Raw genomic sequence first — 18734 nt, 5'->3', positions numbered from 1 at the left:
CGGCCGCCGCGGCCTGTGGTTGGGTGTTGCTGGAGTCGGTGCCCCGCTCTTAAGGTTCCCCGGAGCGGGGGCGGCGGAGCAGCTGCGGGACGGTAGGGTGTTCTGCCGCGCCGAGTAGGTTTGACCCTGCGCGCGGCTTACTACTGGGGGCCCGGGGCTGGGGGAGGGGTAACCGGCCCTGAGGTCCCTTCTCGGGAGACCTCCGGGACCTCATCCCGGGCCTCCTGGAGGAGAAAGAAGGGTCTAAAGGAGGGCAGTTGCTCCCCCTTGAGGAGGGGACGGGCTCTCTGGCCTGCGAGGGTCGCCGGTCTGCACCTCAGCCTCGAGAAAAGTCCTGGTTCCCTTGTTTACAGAGAAGAAGCTGAGGCTCGGAAAGGGGAAGTCGTTTGCCACAGGTCCTGCAGCTGGGGGTGACAGATCCGGATTCTGAGCGGGTCAAGCTTTATCTGGGTAAAGAATCCCGGGATGGAGGAAGCCGGGGACGCCACAGGTTCAGTGGGTCCAGGATGGGGCTTGGGAACCTGTATTTACAGCAGCTGTCCTTGACATATAGTAACATACCACTGCCCTGTGGACAGAGCAAGAACTAATTGCAATAGCTGTTTGTCATGTTAAGCTTTTAAGGCCTCAGTTGAGAGGAAATGCAGACGAGGCCTTTGTCTGCACTTCTGTGGGACTGGAGAGTTGCTATTTGATTCTGCCATTAACTCTTTGGGCCGATGGCAGCCTCCGTTATCTCCCCACCTATTAGATGAGAACAGTTACATACTTGTCACCTGGGGGAATTTGCTAAACATACAGAGTCCTGGGCCCAGCTCGGCTCTACTGAATCAGAAGGGCTGGGGTTGGGGCCTGGGAATGGGTAGGCTAAAGAAGCTATAAAATGGGCTTGGGACCTTCAAGAACTTGAGATGTGAAGCTTTCTTAGATAGACCCATGAAGAAATGGATCATAGGTTCAGAACACTGAGCCTGAACCTCCTTGCTTTTGTTTTTGTTTTGTTTCTGTAGCTGTGCATGCTCCTGTATTTGCTGTGAGCTAAAATTTAGTGGCAAAAATGTCAAATTTGTATTACTGGCCATTATGAGGTGGATTTTTCAATTAGCTGAAGACTGGAACTTAAAATTTAAGTGTTAATCTACCTGCTGTTGATTTCCTGAGTGACTCTGGGTGAGCCAGTTAACCTCGTGGGCCTCCTACGTACCTGTTCGTCACCATCTCCTACAATGCTTGTTACCAAGACAGGCACCTGTATTCATCCTAAATCAGGTCTTCTCAGTCAGGCCATGGGTGTTTTTTACAAGCTTCCAGGGAAGTTTGATGCAGCCAGTGATAATGGAGTATGGAAATGTGCTTGAAACTGAGTCTTAGCCTATTTCTCAGGGTCCACGTAGGTGACAGAGTATTACAGTTTCCTTATGTTTTGCTCTTGGAGACTAATAAGAGTAATGTGATTTATGATAGGTCTTAGAATTTCTTAACGTGTTTTCTTGTGAAAAGCAAAAGTACTATAAAATTGCAGAAGATAAACGTTAAAACCAGCAGCCCCACGTGACTTAGGAGGCTGCTTGAGATGTTGTGATGACAGAAGTTGACTTTATGTAGAAGCTCTGATTGCTATTGAGCCATCTTTTTTGCCTGAAAGGGTTATAATTACCCTCTAGTAGTCCAGGCTCTCACAATCCTAACTAAAAGGACTTTTGTTTTTTTTAACAGATATTATTGTGTGGTTTGAATCAGGAATGAAATCTTCTGAAAGCTAAAAGCAGAAGCCTTTGTGGTCAACATGGAGGACAAGAGGCGGCGAGCCCGCGTGCAGGGCGCCTGGGCTGGCCCTGCTCGGAGCCAGGCCATGGCTCAGCCAGGCAAGAACCTGTGGGGATCGTGTGTGTGTGTCTGTGTGTGTGTCTATGTGGACAGCTATCATCCTCTTACTTATATTCTTTTGGTTTATAGTGGATTTGCATTTCAGTTGCTGTTAAGGAATTATTTAAAACATGGCTGGTATTTTGTCTGATTTTGTGGATAGTAAGCTAAGGGTCAATCCTTAGTGTTCTTTATGTTTAGTCAGTACTCTCAAACCTTCCAGTGTGTGTATTGAGGTCTTCGATAGACTTCACTAATTAATTTCTGGATGTCATAGAGGTCATCTCCAAGTAGATATTATTGGCCCTCGCTCACTAGAAGGTGATGAGAGCAGATTTTCCCCTGGTTTGAGTCTGTTCTCTCTCTTGCTTCAGCTCCCACTGCTAAGAGCCATCTCCACCAGAGGCCTGGTCAGACCTGGATGAACAAGGAGCATATTCTGTCGGACAGACAGTTTGTGTTCAAAGAACCGCAGGAGGTAAATTCTTGTTTCTCCTACAGCAGTAACAGATTTGCTTATAAAAGCTATATTCGCATAGTTGACACTCAAGTTAATAGTGACTGAATAAATTCACTAATAAAAGGAGAGTGAAAGGCCTATAATAATAATGAAATGTGGGGTATCAGTTCCTTAGTATGTCTGAGGATTCTTTCTAGTCGGCCTCTAATTTTTTAAAATTTTTTGTGAGGAAGATCGGCCCTGAGCTAACATCCATGCCAATCCTCCTCTTTTTGCTGAGGAAGACTGGCTCTGAGCTAACATCTATTGCCAATCCTCCTCCTTTTTTTCCCCCAAAGCCCCAGTAGATAGTTGTATGTCATAGTTGCACATCCTTCTAGTTGCTGTATGTGGGACGCGGCCTCAGCATGGCCGGAGAAGCGGTGCATCAGTGCGCACCCGGGATCCGAACCAGGGCCGCCTGTAGTGGAGCACGTGCACTTAACCACTAAGGCATGGGGCCGGCCCCTGCCTCTAATTTGTGGGCATATAGAATTCCCATTTTTTTGGTGCAGAGGCTATACCATGACTAGAGGTGAGAGCTTGTACCATGACTGGAGCTTGCGTTGGTTATCTCAGTTCTCACAGTCCTAAAACCATGCTGTCTTCAGTGCTAGTGCAGCACATGTCTCTGCAATTGGATTGAAATTTTGGCTACTACAATGCCTGGTTTTTTAACTTTTTTTTCCTTGGGGGAAAAAACGTAAGAAACAGTGAAGAGTCACTGTTTTTAATAACATGGAAAAAAGGGCTAAAAATCAGGCATCTTGCTATAGTAATGAGTGCATAAATAATGACTAAAACCCCTTATGTCATAGTATATCTTCTTTCTTTTTTTTTTTTTTTGCTGAGGAAGATTCACCCTGAGCTTACATCTGTTGCCAGTCTTCTTTTTGCTTGAGGAAGGTTAGCCCCAAGATAACGTCTCTGTCGGTCTTCCTCTATTTTGTATGTGGGTTGCTGCCACAGCCTGGCCGCTGATGAGTGGTGTAGGTCCGTGCCCAGGAACTGAACCAGGGCCACTGAAGTGGAGTGTGTGGAACTTAACCATTAGGCCACGGGGCCAGCCCCTATATCTTCTATTTTTAAAAATCTGGAAGGATTTTTCCAGAATTGCTGGCTGTTAGGGAAACGGATTAATTCTAATTGTATCATTTTTTAAAGCCCACTAGCAACTGTGAAGTAGTTCTAAGAAGAACAGAAACGAGAGTCTCTGGTTGGATAGTAAGAGCTTGGAATAAAAAAGGGAAACCTCATTTATTTTTACCAGAAATGAGAGGATATGGTAATTCTGCAAGTAAGACTCTCTGAGGATTAGGAATCATTCCGGAAGTAAAATCTGCGTATTTCCTTGCAGGTAGTACGCAGAGCCCCAGAGCCTCGAGTGATCGAGTAAGTAATTTGCTGCCTTCCTGTAACTGTTGCCACAGAGAGATGGAGAGCCTGGAATCTTTCCCAGACCCTGGTGTTTCCATCTGGAAGAGATAATGGCCCAATTAGTGTCTTAATTTTAGGCAGGGATATTCTATCTCAGATGTCTTTAAACTTGGTCCTTTGAGAAGCCTTTCTGAGTTTGCTGATGGCGTGGAAAATGCAGCAAGGTGTCTGTGCATTAAACTCTGACCCTGGGGTAGATTTCGTGACCTTGTTTCACGAATATATCTGCAGTAAGCTAAAATATCTTCCACATAAAGACAGAGGAGAATTTTTCCTGAGTCATTGAAACATGGCTCTTTGAGAAGCCTTTAAGTACCGTTTTACTAGCAATGTTTATGAAAGATACTACAATCTAGATGATCTTAAATGTTGGTTTTTTGAAACCACATAATTTTTCCAGAGCAATTTAGGTGATGGTAAACATTCCTCTTATATTGATCTGTGTCTAAAATATTCTTTTCCAAAATTGATGAAAGATGCTTTGACTCCTCTCTTCTTGCTTCTCAATTTCCAGCTGATGTTGATAAATCGTCAGTAGAAAGCGTCCTTTTATTTGAGCAAGTTAGCATTATGTGTATGTTATTGCTCATGAGCAGTCTATTAAGCTGTTTGGTTGTTTGCGTATTTTGTATATCTTAGAAAAATTTTAAACTAACACAAATGTCATCATACTTTCAAAGAGGATATGTCATCGTGACCTCACCACTAGTTAGCTATGTAACTAGTCCTTAGGTAAGTTATTGCCATCTCTCTAGACTTTAGCTTCCTTGTGTGTAATATTGAGGGTTTGGACCACATAATCACTTAAGGCCCAGTCTAGTAGCTCTAACAGTCTTTGATTGTTTTATAAGTACCAAAGTGATATTGCCTCCATTAGAGATAAAGAGAATAAACAAAACCATGAAACCTGTTACAAGGTACAGATGGGACATTTAGGCTGAAAAAATGGGCAATTGTGAATTTCCACGTCAGAGCAAAATGACAGCACATTCCTACTTGACCCTAGGGTTTGTTAATTCTGGTTATCTGAAGTGAGCTATGCTAGATTTTTTTTTTTGTAATAGCCAGAAATGTCGCCCGCATTTGAAGTGAGCCAGTTTCTAAATGTGGCCCAAAATATATCATACTGAAACATTGTATTCACAGTCTGGGAAACTTTATAGGTAACTCATTTAGAAATGTGATAAATATATATGACAGTAACTCTGCCTACATTTTGGCTCAGAGGGCCTCACACATCTACCTAAGAGCCCAGCTTGGAGATCATGAACTACTCACTCACATGGCAAAGTGTGATGTGAAAACTGTCCCTTTATATGATTCTCTGTAACTTGTCTGTCTGAGAAGGATCTGACACAGTTATCTTGATGGAGGCCCCTATCCAGTCTGGGTCACTTTTCTCACCATGGACCTTGCCGCCCTGCTCATCTCCAACAGTTTTGTGCTTTTGCACATTTGATTAAATTCGGTACGCTTTTATTGTCCATCAACTACGTGCTAGGCACTGGGAAACAGAATAATAACCCATTCCTTGCCCCTCAGTAGCCCACTCTAGTAAATGCCATAGACACGTAATCAGATAAACTGTAATCCTGTATGTCGTGAGACTGTAGACTTATGTGTGAGGTCTAGTGGGAGCACACGGGGTGAGATGATTAACCTTATTTGGGTGGATTAAATGTCAGGAAAGGTTTACAGAAAGTGATGCTGAGCTGAGATTTTGAAGGATGAGTTTTCTACTGGGTTGGATTGGGGTGCTGGATGGCGGGGAGGCATTCCGGCATGTGGAACAGCACAGGATGAGAAACGTGGTGGTGTATTCAGGAGATTCCATCCTCCTCCAGTTGTTACTGGAGGAGGATGAGTCAGTGGGAGCTGTCGGGAGGTGGAGCTAGATCGTGCAGACCTTGAATGCAATGCTGGAAAGTTGATGGGGAGCCTTTGAAGGATTTTAATCACAGGAGGAGCCTCGTTAGACATGTGTCTTTGAAAGCAGCAGAAGTCACAGCCCTGAGATGTACTTGGTACCTGTTAAATGATCCCTATTCCAGAGTCTCCAAAGGGTGCTATATTGTGTGATAGATTTCTGGACCATATCAGCCTAGATTATGGGTGAAATATAAAGATAGACTCAGAATTTATTTTATCCCGGTCTTCGTCTCCATGGCCCGATCCTGCCAGGATTCTATGCCCAATGCCATTAATGATTAGGGCACCATCTTGCCCTTTATCTCAGTGGTAGAAGAAGGTGGGGGCTCTGCCTCCCTCATAGTGTGTCCTCCTTGTTAAATGATTCTGGTGAGCCAGGATTTTGGAAACTCCAAAGGGCGGTCCTTTCACTGGGTGGAGTGTGTTGTATTGCCTGATACTAACAAGTCTGTTTTCTTTGTTTCTTTAGCAAAGAGGGTGTATATGAAATCAGCATATCAGCCACAGGCGTATCTAGGTAAGTGAATCCTCACTAGAAAGTGATTAGAATTATTACTGAGTCATGGTCTCTTAAAATATTCTACTCCCTTACCTGAAATAGGTAACTTCTGCCCCCTAAATTTTTGAGGAGTAAGAATTTGGTAAGATTTCTTTTTATATAGCATTTCTAGCTTCACACCATTTCACAGCCTGTCTGTCAAGTGTAGTAACTGTTACCTCCCCAGGTTTTCAGATGAAGGAATGAGGCCCAGGGAGATGGAGTACCTTTTCCTAGTGCCGCACAGTGATTTTAAGTTAGAGTCGGGTCTAGCCTGACTTCTGTGTTGAGTGCTACGTTGTATTATTATGTTACATTATACATATTACTACGTATATTGTTATGTTAATCATATACTAGTATATAAACATATATCAAGTTACATTAATCCTTAGTCTACATTAATAGATTAATACCTTAATCTATATCAAGGTAGATTTCAGTAAAGTTAAAGCACATACGATTTAGGGTATATTAGGCATTAGTCATTGTTTTAAAAACATTTTGAAAGTGTCACCTTAATGCATGAGTATACTGATTGTCACTATAAAATAATGAGACACTTAAAACAAATATATCAGAATTTACATATTTAAATGTATGCTTAGAAAGGGCTTCTGTTGACTGGGAAGTCTCTGTAATGAGTCCAGTGGCACTGCCACTGTTATAACCCTTTCTGGAATGTCCCTTTTAAAGCAGGTTTAACAGTCACGTGAGAAAATGAGTTGCATTATTTTGGTCACAGCTCATTGTTAACCCGGTGTGGCTTCAGGTGAGCTTTGGCTCTTTCAAAAAATTGTTTCATGATGTATGTGAATCAAATCATTATGCTGTGCCCCTTCAGCTTACACAGTGCTGTCTGCCCATTACAGCTCAGTAAAACTGGAAAAATAGTAATTCAGATCCAAACATTTTACATTGGACAACTGGTTAAAATCAATTAATAAATTACGTGTTGTGCTGTTAAAAAAAAAATCAAATGCATCTTCAAAGAGTAAATTTCTGCTACCATCAGGGCTGTTCAAGAGAATGTTCCATGAGCTTCTGGAACATGTCTTAAGAGGGATATCCAAAATGGTTTTGAGCTGACTTGGCATTGTTGAAATAAGTGTACATTCAGTGAGAGAAAGGACCCTCATTTGGATATGTGTATTTCGATACAGTCATAAGTGATCACTTTCCTTACAATTGGCATGGTCTCAGAAGATTACCAATTGTCAAAATAACACAGGGCCAGGCATTTTATTAGTTATTGTACTTTTCATAGTGACCTTATGAGGTGGATATCATCTTTGTGTTACAGATGAGAAAAACCAAGGTTCAGAGAGGTGAAGTACCTTGCCCAAGGTTTCCCAGCTGATCAATGCTGGAGCAGTATTTGAACCACGTCTGTAAAAGCCCTCTTGCGTCCCTCTGTGTGTCATTGCCTCTTTTATTTGTCTTAACGTGAAAGGAGTTTGTTTTACATCTGGAGCATCGTGACCTGGTGGTCTTAGGCTCTGGCTGCCTGGGGAGGTGTGATAGACAATTTCATCTTCCCGTGAAAGGAAGCATCATCCAGATTAATTGACTCTGCTAACGGGTAGAGTCTAACCCATCTTCCCCGTTCTTTTGTTAATAACGGTTCTTTCTGCATCAAGGATGCGTTTGTATCCTGGCTTTGTGGACGTGAAAGAAGCCGACTGGGTGTTGGAACAGCTTTGTCGGGAGGTTCCCTGGAAACAGAGGACGGGCGTCAGAGAGAGTGAGTAGATCTCTGAGATGGCATTTTTGCCACTGGTCTCCCTTTCTGGAATGTTTTCTAATACTGTTGCTCCTCTCACCACAGCCAGTCTCAAATAGAGATTCAAAACCTGAGACCCTAGGATGAGAAGGAATTAGGCAGTCAGAGGGCACAGGGAAGAGTATTCCAGGCAGAAGAAATAGATGTAGTTCTCAGAGAGAACAGGGCAAGAGTATAGAGTGGGATTCAGGGAACCAAAGGACCTTTGGTTTGGCTGAACTGTGGTTGACATACTTATTTCCCTGTGTGTTTATTCACCAACTTTATTACTTCAAATGGAGCCAACTTTCCTCTTTCTTCATAGAAACTTCCAGAGCTTTCTTTTTTCTGATTCTATTTGGCATATGTTCTTGTTGCAATCCTTCTTCTTTTTTTTTTTTTTTTTGGTGAGGAAGATTGGCCCTGAGCTAACATCTGTGCCCATCTTCCTCCACTTGGCATGTGGGACGCTGCCACAGCATGGCTTGATGAGCAGTGCATAGGTCTGTGCACGGGATCCAAACCCATGAACCCCAGGCCGCTGAAGCAGATTGTGCACACTCAACCACTACGCTACTGGGCCGGCCCCTCGCAATCCTTCTTATACCGGCTTTTTATTCTCAGTTTCACTAGAAGAGTCCAGTCCCCTTTAGCTTCAACATATGAACTCTCCTGGGCTTGTAAACATGGCCTGACTTGGAACGTGCTCCTCTGTCCGCATTCACAAGGGCAGCACCTGCTATACCAGAGGTGGTCACTGGGGGGCGTCTGTGCTCCAGCGTCAAATTTCCTTTCTGGCCTGTTGAGTGAATTTAGATTTTCTGTAACGAAAGAGGCAAAGTATACTGGCTTCATTTTTGTGACTCAGACATCAGAATACGAGTCAGCTTTTCAGGGCAACCTTCTCCTAACCCTCAGCAGTTCCTGCAGCAGGGCTTTTGGTGACAGATGTGGCTTTGATTTCTGGCTCTGTCATGCAAAGTAATTGTTAATTTCAAGCAAATTACAGTTAAGTAATTTTCAAATCTTTGGTTTTCTGATCTGTAGAATTGAACTAATAATAATATCTACCTTATAAGGTTGTTTTGATAATTAAATGAGATAATGCATGATGGGTACTTAACAGAATGCCTGGTATATAGTAAGCTTTCAATGAATGTTAGCTGCTTTTATTATTACTGTTCTTGTTGTCGTGGTTGATATCAGTTGTGGGTACAATAGCAGATCTATGGATAACTCCCTCGCTAAATAAACTGGATATCGAAAACTTCTGACTAAAATCAGCTACATGCTGTGGTTGGTCAGAGCACTTTTTTCTTTATTCAGAATCAAAGGGGCTAAGACACTGGTGGCACGGGGGGAACAGTTTATCTTGTTTCTTGTATGGACGTTGGTGCCACAGATTCCTCCCTGCAAGGGTTCAGACACCATATCCTGCTTTCTAGACCCTCCCTGATCTGAACCCCTCTGTTCTGCAGTGTGACTCCCTCGCTCTTGTTTATGTCGTCGCTGACACAAGTGAGTCACACACATTCTCCCCCAAAGCCTTTCCCTGTACTGTTTCTGCCAACGTACCTTGTCTGTCTTCTTCATTTAGCTCTTACCCGTTCTACTCCTGACACCGCATGTCCTTTGTGAAGGTGGAACCCTGGGTCAGAGCCCATGCTTACTCTGCCTTTGCATTTCTCACAGCTTCCTGCGCATTGCTAGGTGTAGTGCTGGCACTCAGTAGGGACACCTTAAATAGCATCAAACCGTTTCAAAGGCCCTGTATTTTCTTTCTTAGATGTAACTTACCAGCAACCAAGACTTACAGCATGGTATGGAGAACTTCCTTACACTTATTCAAGAATCACTATGGAACCAAATCCTCACGTATGTTGGAATATTGTTGTTGGTATGGTTTTATAGACTATAGACTATAAGTGCAGACTACTGTAAAATAATATTGAATTACCTTGCAAAGCTGCATGATGGTTCCTAGTTCAAAAAATCCTCCGGGTTCAAACACTGAGTCTTTGTGCTTATGACTCTGATGTGCTTTTGATCCACAGATGAACTCTGAGGGTGAGAAAAAACTGGAACTAGAATAAACTGGAAGCAGACTCTAGGATTTCAAGAAACGAACCAGTTCTCCTCCTAATCTCCCCCTTCCCCAAGCTTTTCTGGCAGTAGCCCTTCTGTGTACACCCCGGTACACATTTGCTGTGGGCCAAGTCCTTATGACTGGCCAGTGAGGTCACAATGTCTTTTTCCATTTCTCAGGCTCTTTGGCCATTTGTGAAAAAATCTGGTGTTTTTCTTGGTGACTTTGTATTCATTCTATGGCCGCAGTTCTCAGGCTTCTAATGTATCATTGCTCTGGCTTGTTTCTGCTGCTGCTTTTGTTTTTGAAAATTTCCATGACAGTAGATAAAGCGATTCTAGTGTATAAATTAAGCTTGTCCAGAGGATGGAGTTAAGGTCCAAGAAACAGCTTCCTGTTAAGTATCTGGAATCTTGCCTGTGGCAGATAATGTTATGCTTTATTGAAAGAGACTTTGAGGAGAATGGAGTTTTGCTTGTGGCGTTGGGATAGACAGAAATGTGACACATTTTAGAGCTTCTAGAAATCTGTAATGATGAACTACCGCTTACTGAAATGTTAGGGATAAAATATTGACTGGAGGGCACATGGCTTTGTCACATAAGAAAATAGCTGTATGCTCTGGTTTCGAGGGCTGCGTTTAGAATGTGACCCAGGGAAGTGTTGAGACCCTTCCTATCTGAGGTTGCTTTGGAAACATGAAGAGAGTTGACTTAGGCCAATCCACCGTAGACTGCTGGCCATGTTTCTGTCAGAATTAATTTGCCTTCTTGTCAACAGTCATAACAGAGGAGTTGAGGGTTAAACAGGCCGTGGAGAAGTTCTTTCTCATTCATTCTAGTCACTCTTTAGAACAACATTTCTCAACCGTGGTATTACTGACATTTGGGGCTGGATAATTCTTTGTTGTTGGGGCTGTCCGGGGCGTTGTAGGATGTTTGGCAGTACCCATGCCTTCTGCACACTAGATGCCAGAAGCACCTGTCACCCAGTCGTGACAGCCAAAAATGCCTCCAGACCTTGCCACACGTGTGCTGGGGACGAAATTGCCCCTGCTTGAGAACCTCTGCTTTATAATAAACGTACGGCACGTGAGATCTGCTGAGTAGAGCGGCCTTGTAGACTGTGGGGACGTTTTGACAACTCTTCAAAAGAACTTTTTTAATGACAATCCTTTTATTATCATGTAAGTAATATGTGTTTATTATTGAAAATTTAGAAACTGCAGATAAGCATGAAGAATATTAAAATTTGGGATAATTCTTCCACGTGATGTTTTGGTTCCTTTCTTTTTTTATTTTAGGCAAATATATGTAGAGAATTTTTCTGTAAAATCAATTATGTGTACTACATTTCATTTAACTGTTAGCATGTTTTAGTATCATTAAATATTCTTTTACAACATCATATTTAAAAACTGCATACTATTCCATAATCCATGTGTACCATAATTTATTCAAGAAAGCCTCTTTTGTTGGATATAAGGTTGTCAAATTAGAATTCTCTAATTTGAATTTGGCTGGCTCGTAACTTTGTGTTTATTGCTGATAGATTTAGTTTATTTATATACATCATGAACAAAGTCCAAAGAGTTGCCCCTTTCTTAGGTTTTTTAAGGGGAGGATTCACTGATGTGTGTGTAAGTGTGTTGGAGGCACTCGTTTAATTTTAAAGTTGTTATATCTCAGGCTTAGTATCCCATAGCACAGGAGCAGATTCAGTCATAGGTTATTAAAGTTCTGTTAGTCTTTGTTCAAACTAAATCTTACACAAAGCCGGGGTGTGAAAATCAAAGAGCGCCCTGACCGGCTGGGAGTCCTCCAGCCTGACCTCTTTTCCCTCTTGTGGTCCCAGAGGCACCTCTGTGGACCTGGGACTCGACAAAGCACTGTTTGAGCTCCACTGAATAGCTCCTTTGGCTTCTGTGGTTCACATTTCCTCATACTCTTTTCCTCAGATGTCTTTTAAGGATAGAATGTCTTCACTGAACAGTGAGATGACGCTGAATTTTAATTTAGACGTTCAGTTCTGAGGGATCTGTATATAGAGTATTGGTCGGAGAGTCTAAATTAATACCCTAGTTCATTATCCTCTTTTTTTCTCCTTATTTCACCACCAAAAATAACCAAGAAAAAACATATACCCGCTTAGAAACATAATGCAAGCTTGGTGCTGTCAGTGCTCAGGCCCTCAGCAAGTCGGGGAAGTGCTAATGAGTTGCGCAGTCACACTGCAGACACGCTCTCTTCCTCCTTGACATTCTTGTTTTTCTTGTGAAGTGTATAATTCTACCATCTGATCTTTATCTCCATGAAGATAAGCTTAAAATAAATAGGAAATAAAGCTTGCTAACATTACTGTGGAATTTCACTTTGAAATTTATTCTCTTGAACATTGGTTAGTTTAATAACATTTCTGTTTATTTGATCTAAGTTTTGTTTATTGTTGTTGCTGTATATTTTTTAAAATCCTCTGCTTAGAATGTAATGCTAATATCCATAACAAGGAAACCCAGCTTTTATCATGTGAGGCGTCCACCTCACAGCAAAGCTGAGTGATAACCACATGTGCTTCCCTGGCGGTTTTCCCTGACAATAGCCATGGGATATACTTAATAATAGTAATATGCTTTCCTTTGCTGAACGTCCATTCCTTCACTACCAGACATAGAACATGGACTTTGAAGGGGCTCTCAAAAGCAGCAGTTCTTAAAGTAGAATCTGTGCATCCCTGGAGCGGGTCCATAAAATCCTTTTTGGGAATCCACAAGGTCAAAACTATTTTTATAGTAATGCTGAGACTAGATGACATTTTCACTGTGTTGGATTTGCACTGATGATACAAAAGTAGGGTAAAACTGCTGGTGCCTGAGCGTGAATTAGGGCATTGTCACCAAACTGTGCTAGTAATCATTGTATTCTTCACTGCCGTGCACTTCCAGTTAAAAAAAAATGCTAGTTTCATTTAAATATATCCTCAATGAAACGGTAAACGTTATTAGTTTTATTAAATCTCGGCCTTTGAGTACATGTCTCCTTAATAGTTTGTTTGATGAAATGGAAAGTATGTATAAAACCCTCCTGCTGCAAAGCAAGTGTGAGGTCACTGTGTGACTGTTTAAGCTGTAAGCTGAACTGGCTACTTTGTTCATGGACCATTTTTACTCACAAGAACAACTGGCAGACCAGCTGTAGCTATTCAGACTTGAGTGTTTGGCAGACATTTTCTCATAAATGAATGAAGTCAGTGGCACTCAAGGAAAATGATGGACAGGATTTGTTTCTAATGATAAAAGTTGAGTTTTCAAGCAAAAATTAGAATTTTGATAAAAGTTGAGTTTTCAAGCAAAAATTAGAATTTTGATAAAAGTTGAGTTTTCAAGCAAAAATTAGAATTTTGGAAAACTCGTATCCACCACTTTGAGCCTGACCTCTTCCCATTAGCCTTTTCTGATGAGGTCAGTGGTGATATTAGTGGATGTGAGTTTTGATATTGTGTAATGAAACGTGTCAACAGTTAAAAGAGCTGCGTAACTCAGTGAACCAGTAGCTTCCAAATGACCGATGCCTGATGTGACAGAATCACGCAGATTACAAGATGCGTTCAGGGCCGGCCCCGTGGCTTGGCGGTTAAGTGCGCGCGCTCCGCTGCTGGTGGCCCGGGTTCTGATCCCGGGTGCGCACCGACGCACCGCTTCTCCAGCCATGCTGAGGCCGCATCCCACATGCAGCAACTAGAAGGATGTGCAGCTGTGACATACAACTATCTACTGGGGCTTTGGGGGAAAAATAAATAAATACAATTATTTAAAAAAAAAAAGATGCGTTCAGAGTGCAAGCTGGATCTAAATGTAACAGAACAGGAAAAGCTCGTTGATATGGTTTCAGATTCCATATTGCAACTAGGAAATCAAAGTTGAAATATAATGAGGTACACCTGGAATTTATATAATGTTATAAAGCAATGTTACCTCAATAAAAAAAATTTTAAATAAGACATCAGTACTTGTTGAGTTTTGGTGTAATATCAAAGAGTATCTACAATTATTTGAAAAGGCTATAAAAGACTCCTCCCCTTTCTAATTACGTGTCTGTGTGAAGCCCATTTTCTTCATATCCTTCAATGACAACAGCAGATTGTAACCGATTGAATGCAGAAGCAGATGTGGCAGTCAACTCTCTTCAATTAAGCCAGACATTTAAGAGATTTATAAAACATTTAAGAGATTTATGCCACTCTTCTCACCAATTTTTTGCACTGGAAAATATAGTTATTTTTCATAAATAATATTTATGTTAACATGTAATGGGTTTGCTGTTTTTTTAGTGAATTAACCAGTAGTTTAAATTTTTTTCAGTTTTAATTTTTAATATGGTAAATATCATTGCTGTAACCCGTATAAGCAGCAGTTCTATGGGGTCCTCAATGAGTTTTGATAGTGTGAAGTTTGAGAACCACCATCCTAAAGGTAGCTCTGTAAAGCAGGTGAGATTTCTTGGAGGAAGGACCTAGAATTCTAACAAGAACCAGTACAAGCTATGCTGGTCGTGGTTCCCAAGTACAACCAAAGGTCAGGCATTGTAGCTTCCTGTAGCATACATGGCAGGACGGTGAGTTCCAAATATGAACAAATATAAAGGGCCAGCCCCATGGCTTAGCGGTTAAGTGTGTGAGCTCCGCTACTGGTGGCCCGGGTTCGGATCCCGGAAAGTTGTTTCGCTCCTCAGAGTTCACTGTCTGTCTGCTGACTGCCTGGCAGCCTGGCAGCTGTGCTGGCAAACCAGACTTAGGCTCCACTCACCACCTCCGTGACTTAAGAGGTGACTGCCCCAAGTGTATCGACAGCCGCTGCTTTGTGAGGGTCATGTATTTCACATGGCAAGGATGAGATGGGTAGATAGGCCTGGTCCTCATGACATTGCTCTACCAAATTTAGTGCCTTTATAAGCACTAATATAAGCAGAGGTCAACTTGTTTTAAAATAGAAATAATGGAAGAGAATTAAACTACTCTTCTTGCCTTCTGTTTATTACATTCCAAGTGGTTTGCTTATTCCATGCCCCTGTTTATCATTTGACTGATTTTGGGCTTTCTTTGTTTTTCCATGTGGCTGCCACCTTGTGTCGTACGTGAACTGTCTGCCCCTTTTCTTGGCCTGTTGACTGCAGTGGCATCCTGTGCTGCACAAACTGAAGAACCAGATTGAAGAGAACACTGGCCACACCTTCAACTCCTTGCTCTGCAATCTTTACCGAAATGAAAAGGACAGCGTGGACTGGCATAGCGATGACGAACCCTCACTAGGGAGGTGCCCCATCATTGCCTCGCTCAGTTTTGGCGCCACACGCATGTTTGAGATGAGAAAGAAGCCCCCACCCGTGAGTATTGTCGTTTTGTGTGTGTGTTCTTCCTGCCTCCTATTATTCTGTGCAAAAAGTAGAGCTCCTAAAAGCTCCTAGTTTCAGAATTAGAGGTTAGGAGTATGTGTTTTGTTGATGAAACATTTTCAACTAATTGCTTACCCCATGGTTAACTTTTGGCTTCCAAAATGCCCATTCGTTCATTTACTCATCCAACAGAAATTGCCTGCCACGTGCCGGGTGCTGGGGGCTCATCTCCATTGGTGGGAAGGACAGACATAGTCCCTGTCCTCATGGAGACGGGGTAGACAGATATTACTAATTACTCAAATAATTGCGATTATGATAAAGGGTAGGAGGCAGGGCTTATAAAAGAAAGGCTCAAGGTAGCAGGGGCAAGAAGGGAGAGGAAGGAAGCTCAAGGAGGATGCCCCTGACGAAGGCTTTATTTTCAGTAAGTTCTTCATGGCACTGTTGCCCCTTTCCTGTGAGGGAGCATCACTGCATGCTCATTGCCGTCTTAGCCCTCTCCAGAAATACAGATGCATGTGTAATTCTCTCAGTGAGAGGACGTTTGAGCCCGATTATCAGAGGTGGTGGTCTGTCCAAGTTCAGGTCCGGAAGCAGTGACGAGACTGGCTGTGTGATACCTTCCGTTTTCCGTCCCAGCTCTCGCCTGTATTACATGACAGTTGAGGGGTGCTAGGGCTGTTAATTTTTTTCAGATCAAAAAGTGTGGAACTTTAGGCCTAAGATGGATAGGAAGATACCAGGAACTCTAAGAAGAGAGCAGACCTCCACCGAGTCATCTCATTTCCAGGGTTTGTGTCTTTTTCTAGCCAAGGTTCCCAGTCATTCAGCTGATAACATTAAACCAGGCCCAGCCAGTGTGGAGGCCCTCCAAGGCTGTGTTTTGAATCATCCAGACCACATGATTGTTAGTCAGTCAGTGCTCATGTCTGTTCTTCATCAGATATGCTTCTTTAAGAATACAGTTGATGGACTGGGCTGTCTTCCTGACGTATATTGGGTTTCCAGGCATGGTATTTCGAAGCATGTTGTGTCATTTTGCGTTTATGCCATTAAGTACCTTTTGTTGGTACACTTTCCATTGATTAGGTTTTCCTTGCTGCTGTTTACACAGAAGGTTTGTCTGTGTTGGCAGGGGATTGTCAGCTGCAGTGCCTTGTTGAGTGGATGTGCTCCCTGAGCACTCTGAGTAGCCTTCGCAGTTTCCTGGGCAGTCAGCCTTCTCATGTACCAGGAGTACCACTGGAGAAGCAGACTCCCCGACCTTTGCCATATTCCTTTTAGGTATGGTTGTGCTCTATACACAGGCTTCCCCTCAGGTAAATCACAAGTTCACACGTGTGAAGAATTCATCCTGCCCTTGGTAAGACTCTTGTTACATGAATAGCAGAGAAACACCACAGGTCTCATTTTTAAGTTCAGACCGTCTTCTCAAGCCAGACATATGGAATACCAGCTTTTGCCAGGCATGTGCCTGGGAGCTGGGGCTATAGCAGTGAATGAATAAGATGAACTTGTCTTTCCCCCTCTAGAGTTTGTGATCTACCATGTTAGTGTTGTGCCTTCCAGAGTTATCCTTCCATCCTTTCGAGTGGCAGATAGGCTCTAGTATATTCAGTATAATCTTTGCTATAATCCCAGTCTCTTGTTCTCTGCTGTTATTTTGTAGGTTGCCAAGTATTTATTCAGTTACTGTTTCTTCACACACGTACATTCACCACCACCCCCCTTTTAAAAACATTTTTAGCCTATTTATAGATTTGAAGTTTAAGAATTCCTAAAGCATGCTTTCTGGATAATTAGTTTTACTGTACGAGCAGTTTCCAACTATCAACCATTAAGAGTATTCTGGTGCAGCCCCCGTTTCTTTTCCCCTTCAGGCAACTAAAGGTCTTCATTTTCTCATATAAGAACATTATTCATGGTGATCAAGAGCTATTTCTTGGTAATATGCTTCAGTTATGTTATAGGTTAATGCGTGGGTGGAGACTGTAACTACCACATAGCGTTGTTGCTGAGGGCACCCGTTTGGAGCAAAATCTCTGTTTGAGAGAGAGACTGTCCATGCTGGAGCTTTATCTTCTCCAGGCTTCTCAGAGTCGATTTTGATGAACATGAGTGAAAGCACAGGCCATGAAATGCTAAAAATGTGGTTAAGTCCCTTTAATTATCCACCAGTAGCAAGGGGATCCACACTATAACTATGGTAGCTGATTTGGTGAAAAAACAGATCTGATAAGTAAGAAAATGTGTCTGCGATCTTGAAGCAAAGTTGGCTGAGGAAATGGATTTGGGAAGAAATATAAACGTGTCAGTACCTCAGGTTGTTGATTCTAATTTGGCTTCCTACACAGTCTTAACTGTGATTGAGTTTGATGCAATTGAATAGGTTTTCAATCCTGGCTTTTGTTTCAAATGGGGAAATTGAACGTTACTATATTTGAAATTATAATCATGCGTTAGTGGATACAGTTTAAAAATGACTTTTTCCCCCAGAACCTATAAGTCACATTCTTGGGTAAACAAGACCCAAGTGTAAACTTTTGGAAAGACTCCTTCAGGTTTCTTTAAAAGATTCCAAAAATCTAGGCTCCACAAATCTAGCTAAACAAGAAGTGCGGAAGCCTTTCTTTGAGTTGACAGCCTCGGAGATGTATCTCAGAGTACATCCTCTTTGTCTTATTATAATAATCTCTTTTCCGAAGAGTTGAAAGGAAATGATTATTGCAAATCTGTGTCTACTTTTCTTTCTAAACTCTGGTGGTAGCTCTGAGAACATGACTCGTGATTCATACAACCCAAGGTAAAAGCATAAATTAAAAAGTATAACTTAGGTTCATCTTCCTGTGGAATTGGTAGGAGCCTGACTTTCTGTAACCCTGAGGGACCTATCTCGGTACGCCACTAGAGATTGTGATTTTCACGTCTGTCAACAAGACATTTGGAGCGTTCCCGAGGTTGTGGGAGGGAGTCTCTTTCAAACTCCAGTGAGTTTTAACCTATCAGAAGAGAAGCTAATACCTGTGTGACTCGAGTCAAAGTTTCTCATGGAAGGCTGACACAGGAGAGTCATGAGATTTTCTGCACTTCATTCAAGGATGCAGTTTTGAGACAAAAGCATCTGTTTGGGGCCACTTTCAAAGAGAAATAGTCTTTTCTCTTTTGCATTCAGACTCCTCCACCGCTCAGCAGTTGCTTGTTTTGCCGTCTGGCACCTTAGCAGATCT

At 42.3% G+C, this 18734-nt stretch overlaps 1 protein-coding gene across 8 annotated transcripts in view; it reads left to right on the top strand.

The window, feature by feature from the left end:
* Positions 1-13: 13 nt before the first annotated feature.
* ALKBH3 (alkB homolog 3, alpha-ketoglutarate dependent dioxygenase) overlaps positions 14-18734 on the top strand; it is a 43937-nt gene continuing 25216 nt past the window's right edge. For 4 of the 8 annotated variants that reach the window (XR_015549742.1, XM_087423106.1, XM_087423105.1 and 1 more), the window contains exons 1-8: positions 166-450; positions 1717-1865; positions 2241-2344; positions 3723-3757; positions 6201-6248; positions 7910-8013; positions 9818-9906; positions 15286-15495. Coding sequence is in view for 7 of the 8 variants with exons in the window: in XM_087423106.1 (XP_087279232.1) it covers positions 1787-1865; positions 2241-2344; positions 3723-3757; positions 6201-6248; positions 7910-8013; positions 9818-9906; positions 15286-15495 (669 nt within the window). In the remaining variant the exon portion in view is untranslated. Of the gene's footprint in view, positions 115-165; positions 451-1716; positions 1866-2240; positions 2345-3722; positions 3758-6200; positions 6249-7909; positions 8014-9817; positions 9907-15285; positions 15496-18734 lie in introns of those variants that run through there. The other 4 variants (XM_087423101.1, XM_087423102.1, XM_087423104.1 and 1 more) reach the window with 4 other exon arrangements.

The sequence above is a fragment of the Ceratotherium simum genome, chromosome 34 (assembly GCF_057802395.1).
Source record: "Ceratotherium simum simum isolate JZ-2026a chromosome 34, ASM5780239v1, whole genome shotgun sequence".
Classification (NCBI taxonomy): Eukaryota; Metazoa; Chordata; class Mammalia; order Perissodactyla; family Rhinocerotidae; genus Ceratotherium; species Ceratotherium simum.
This window is presented reverse-complemented; position numbering and strand designations above follow the sequence as displayed.